The following is a 6,000-nucleotide window of genomic DNA, read 5'->3' as shown; positions in this document are numbered from 1 at the left end:
CCTGCAGATCCCAATTTTCCGCTAGGACAGCACAGTCAAACTCTACGCCAGTATCACAGCACAAGCCTTTTTACGCCTCGTGCGAGTGTCACTCTGAGGTCGACACCAGGAAGCGGAATTGCTGGGTCATAAATCCAATTTCCACAAAGTAAATCCGCTTGGATACCTGGAACCCAGGCGGCTTTTCCGGGGTCCCCCGGTCGGGAGCGCGCGGCCCCGACCGGGGCTCCCAAGCAGGCCCAGGGAACAGCCTGTGCAGCCCTCCGGGTCAGCGTACTGGGTTCCTGCGCTGCCGACCGCCCCCGAGGCTCGCGCTCTGACCACGCCTCCCGGCGCCTTTCATTGAAAAATCCCCTCTCGATCACGTGAAAGAGGCATGAAGGCCGCGTGACGTCACGCGGCTCGGACCAATAGGAGCCTCTGTTTATATCGGGAGCCACCCGCGTCTTCCCGCCCCCCCCCCCCCCCCCCCCCCCCGCCTCCTCCGCCGCCCAGCTCTCTGGCTCGGCTTGAGGGCGCGGAGCTAGGCCCGGAGGCGGTGTGGCTGGGGCGGTGCGGGGAGGGCTGTGCGGATTGCTTTCCGCAGCCGCGTCTCCGCCCACTCCCCTCGCCGTCTCTGGGGCGTAGGACGTCTACCAGTCGGGGACCGAAGCCGCTGGCCGCAGCGGGCGTCCGGATCCGCGTCCCGCCTCAGTGCCCGGAGGACATGCGGGAGAGAGAATGAGCCAGAGGGACACGCTGGTGCATCTGTTTGCCGGGGGGTACGGTCCAGCCGGGGCGTGCAGACTGGGGCCGGGGGGCTTCAGCGGGGATGGGGAGTCGACGGGGGACGCCCGGACGGGGCATGAGGCCTCGGGCCCGAGGAGCGGCGGGCAGGGCCGGGGTGTACGCGGGGTCCCGGCCCGCCGCGGGACCAGGCCACACGCCGCGGCCTAGCGTGTCCGTGCTGTGGGGCCGCGGTGAGGAGCCTCGCTCCAGGCCTCGCGTGGGCTGCGCGGCCCGGGCCCGAGGCGGGAAGTGCGGAGCCGAGGACAAGATGGGCGCCGCGGCCGCGTCGGCCTGCGCTCGCCGCGCGGGCGGGCCAGCCTTTCGTCGCTCGCGCCCTGCCTTGGACCTCGGGCGGCCGGTTTCCGGCGCGGCCCTGCCGCCGTAGGTGTTCAGGGGGGCTTCGGGCACGAGCAGGGAAGACTAGGGTGTAGGGTGCCTCTAGCACTTGGAAAGTCTCCTTCCCGAGCTTTTTCCAGGTTGCGAGATGTGGTGCAAACCGCAGTGCCTTTGGGGTCGGACATGTAAACCAACCCTCTTCACACCCGCAGTTTAAAGGAGAGAGTGGGGGTGAGGAGAGGTCAGATGCTTTGACGGTAGTTACTATGTGTACAAGATTAAGACTGAGCCTGAAGTCTTAGTACCCCGATTGCAAGCATGCGTGCTACAGCTATTTTGCTCAGCCAGTTTAGCCTTTTCTTTAGATTTGTTCCTTTCAAATTATTTCGAGAATCAGAAATTTTAAGTTACTTCTTATCTGTAGGATTACAGTTTCTTATCAAAAATGCCTACAGTAAATTATGCTGAGACTCTTTTAACCGTATAGAATAGCATCCCCTATATAACCGTATAAAATAGCATCCCCTTAAACCCTATAGTTTGTTTTTACGTTGACCACTTAAATACTATTCTATTCAAGGTTTCTTGCTTTTAGTTGGACATAAGGACTCTATCGCCAATGATGGTAATAAAGTACGTACTTAGGTGGGCAAGATTTATTCAACAAAAATTCATTGTACACTGATTATGGGCCAGCCACTCCTCTGGCGCAAAGACAGTATTTTCTATTAATCCGTGAGACCCAATTTTGGTAGTTTGCTCTACATATTTCTGAAATGTTTACTGCCAATAATCAGGCAAATTAAATCATTTTTTAAAATTCAGTAGCTGTGTGGAGGTTTTTGAAGAGTAAAGATGTCTTGTTATGTAAATAATTGGATTCCCTCATGTAATTAGATCTTATGGTAACCCCTGAAAGATAGGAGACCATAAATCTAGTTCTGGCCACTGTTTTAATTTGGGTGGAAAATGGACAAATCCTTTGATTTTTAGTTGCTTCATCTGTAAAATGAGATCTCATTTATGTGAACTCTAAGGCCTTTCTCTAGCACATAACATTTCTGTTATTCTGCATTCAGGATTCATATATCAAGTTTAATCATTAAAGTACTGTACAACTTATATTTAAAATATATATTAGCTTGTTTGCACTAACTTTCCAGTTTGCTTTAGGTACATCAGTCACTTTGTTATTATTAACAAATAATAACAGTAATAATAAATTTACAACAATAAATTTATGCCCTTCTGGTTTTTTTAAGAACAGGAACGGAGGGTTTTTGTAGCATCTAAACTTATAGTTTGGTGCTCCTCCCCCCCACCCCCCAAAAAAGTCTAATGTGCAGGTTATTTAGAGTATTAAATGATATACTGGTATGTAGGATCTGGTGCAAGATAGGTGGTCATCTTTGTAATTCCCTTCCTTTGCATCTCATCTCGATTTTATTTTTATATGTAGTTGCATTAGAACTAGGAAGGATGGTAAAGGTCCCCATATGGATCAGCCCCTTCAAGATATGGAAAAATACTGAGGTGTAAAAAATTGACTTACTCAAGGCCAAACAGCTTTTCATACATGTAAAATGAGGGATAAATAGTCTTGAAAGATCCTGCCAGCTCTCTATATAAATTCAGTTCTGTAGAATATTTTGGAAGTCTGCTGTGTGCTAAGCATTGTGGAAATGCAAAGCAGGTTGTGTTGGTAACTTTGTTCTTATTAATTGAAGATGTCTAATTCTTTATACATCATAGTTGCTTATTTAGGCAGTCATTTTTAGGCTCTTCATAAAATATTAGACTTATTTTTTATCCTGATAGAGTTATATGTAAATTGAAAGCTATGAAATTTATTTTTCACTTTTATAATAACCACATTAGGAAAAGGAGAGTGATCTCTTATGCCTGGGCTACTTAACATACAAGTGTTCTTTGGATTAAGCTCAGTATATTTTAAAGGAACCAACAGTAGCCTTTCACTGTGGTATTTAGTTTTAGGCAAGGGTTTTCTGAATATGGAGCCTTTGGGTGGGTTTGCTGATAATTAAAGTTGTATATATTCAAGTATGTGTCTATCAGGATCTCAGAAAGATTTTTGATAGCCCAGTAGCTGTATTGTTAAAACAAGAACATTTGAAACAGACCGGTCCTGGGCATGAGGTCCGGGCATCATGTTCATATGCATAACTCGTGCTTTCTTTAAGACACCCTTTGGTCCCATTATGCTTTTGCCAGAGTTAATATTCAGAGTTTGTAAAGTCATTGGTTTGGTTAATTGAGTTACGGAGGCATTATCATGGCAGCCTGCAAAAAGGATGTAAATATAACTTAATTTTAGCTGTACCTCTGATAACACTATATCTGTAGATAGAGATATAAACAATATGAAATGTACTTTTAAATACTTTGATCAAATTATACATTATCTAGTTATTGTATCAACTGCATAAGTCTACCAAGAGGCACTTGTAATGAAAAAAATGTCAGTTTCACTTAAGAATGTTCCAGAAGCAATAAAAATTACTAATTTTATTAAATCTGGACGCTTCAGGATCAGGTACTAATCTCTGGAGACTTTAGTAAAAGAGATCAGAAAAAGAAGAACCAGCATAGGAGACTTAGAAGGAGTGACTAAGAAAATGTAGTGTCCTGAAATCCAGATGAAGCAAATATACAGTATCTAGGAAGGAGTGAGTGATGAACTATCAGATGTTATTGTCATTTAAGATGATGTTTGAGAGCTGTTAACCATTGAATGTAACAACTGGGGACCTTTGGTGGCTTTGATTAATAGGGCAGTGAAGAAAAAGCCTGATCAGAGTGGAGCGAAATTGGAGACAGATTGACAGCTTTTAGATTTGCTGCAAAGGGGAGCAAAGAAAGTAGTAGTTCATGGGGGAAATTTACCTTTATTGAACCTACCACAGTTCCTCAGCATATTTTATTTTTATAATGGATTTTTTTAGTCCTTAGTCTAATGTCTTATTGTTTACCTTAAATTAAAGTGAAGACTGTACAACTGCATCTTGGGCTGTGTAGCAGAGCTTCCTTCCGTGCTTCTGTGTTTATATAAGTTGTTGGCTGACATTTTCTGTTTTTTAGTATTATTAATCTTGATTTTGCTTTAGCATTCAAAATAATAACAACCTGTTAATTTTTCCTGCATCAGAAACCCTATATGAGGGTACTCCAAAAAGTTAAGGGAAAAATGCAATTAAAAGATAATATGCCTCTTTCCGTGAATTTTTGAAGATCCCTTGTATGTACCTAAAAAAAAAATACCTTTTTTTCCTCAACCATTCATATCTGTCTGACTTTTCATAAGTGTGTCTATCAAGTATATTGAAAATGTCCTTCACCATTTCAATAACTTCTGTTGTTTCTTTCCCAAACACGAAAGCTTCAGAGAAAATACTTACACATATATGCTACCAGAGAAACAATTTTTGGTAAGACTTCCTTAATTATATTTATGGAATTCCAGAAACAGGCTGCATGTTTTAAGATTGAAAAACTCCTTATGTTTGTCTAACCTCTTAATGAAGTTTCTGCTTTAGTGATATTTCTTAATTTAAAAAATGCCCTAGTTAGTAAATTGCAGTAGAGTATTACCTGCAGGCAGAAAAATGACAAAATATTTTAACCTATTTATTTTGGTACACAGACCTAAACACTGCAGTTGTCTGACAAAATAGGTTTGCCTAAAGTTAACAAAAATGAATTCTAAAGTGCCTTTTTAAATGTATACACACATCAATATTGTGGACCTATTCAGAAAATATTTTGTTCATTTATAAATTACCTTGCCTATTAAAAACAAGTTTTCTGGTCCATACATGGACAGAAGGTTAATATTAAGGACATATGTCTTAACAATCACAGTCTTGAAATCCTGGTTTTTTCCCCATGACCCACCCTTTTCTTAGAATCCTGAGGTACCTTAGGTTTTCCCCCAGGTAAGGCTGGTAAAAGTGCTTTAAAGGCAGGGGAACTGGATCTAGCGGTTTAGCAGCTTGGGTCTGTCCAGCTGATGGGCTTTTATGTCTGTGCACCTGACCTAGTGATTCCTTACTCTTGGCATCATGGCTGAAGTTGGTCTGATTGCTATTCATGTTTATTTGGTGAACAGTTTCTCTTTCCCTTTTTCTGTCTCCCCCCCCCCCACTACCACCAACTTTTCATTCCTGTGCTGCTATCATTTGTGTGAGAGAGCACTTTGAGGCCCCCAGCAGAGGCCTTGTTCTTTCGTAGAAGACCTATTTGCACAAGGTTTTTTTGTGTTTTGTTAAACAAACAAACAAAAACACTAAGATGCTTTTCCCCACTCCTTTATTTGAGAAGTCTCTAAAGGCCCTTAAGTAGACCCCTGGCATGCCAGAATTTTATTCTCATTATGTATAATAAGCAATAAGTAGAAGCAACACTTGAAAGTTCTTATCTATGCTCCCCAAAGTTTGATTTTGTTAGCATATGCAGTATTACTATAGGCTAGAATGTGTTTGCATTCCAGTAGATAACTGAGACAACTTGATTGACTTACTATACAATTTGGCAAAGATCAAGGAAATGTTTACATGTTACGTTTTATACACCTTTATGGTGTCTAGTAATAACTGTGTTAAACAATTCTTAAATATTCTATGAAATCAATGCGTAATTATGATTATCTGTCTCACCAAGCAACCTTGACTTTCTCATGTCTTTAAAATACTATATATGACATTTGGCTATAAAACTTAAATGAGTATTGATCCTGGTATTTTCACTAAGAACATATAGTTTAGATGCTCTGATCTGGATATACCAAGTGTATAGTGACACATAACAGTTTTGTTAGACTCATAATCTAGGAATTGTCTTCTCTGGATTTTTGATGTTACAGAACAATGATCTTGTATG

The 6,000-nt window shown here is 42.2% G+C and overlaps 1 protein-coding gene across 2 annotated transcripts in view; it reads left to right on the top strand.

Annotated features, from left to right (window-relative positions):
- The first annotated feature begins 523 nt into the window (after positions 1-523).
- SLC25A36 (solute carrier family 25 member 36) overlaps positions 524-6,000 on the top strand; it is a 34,916-nt gene continuing 29,439 nt past the window's right edge. For both annotated transcript variants that reach the window (XR_010024904.1, XM_063114950.1), the window contains exon 1: positions 524-761. Coding sequence is in view for 1 of the 2 variants with exons in the window: in XM_063114950.1 (XP_062971020.1) it covers positions 721-761 (41 nt within the window). In the remaining variant the exon portion in view is untranslated. The remainder of the gene's footprint in view (positions 762-6,000) is intronic.

Source organism: Cynocephalus volans, chromosome 11 (assembly GCF_027409185.1).
Source record: "Cynocephalus volans isolate mCynVol1 chromosome 11, mCynVol1.pri, whole genome shotgun sequence".
NCBI classification, from domain to species: Eukaryota; Metazoa; Chordata; class Mammalia; order Dermoptera; family Cynocephalidae; genus Cynocephalus; species Cynocephalus volans.
The sequence above is the reverse complement of the archived record's forward strand: the minus strand, read 5'-3'. Positions and strand labels throughout refer to the sequence as shown.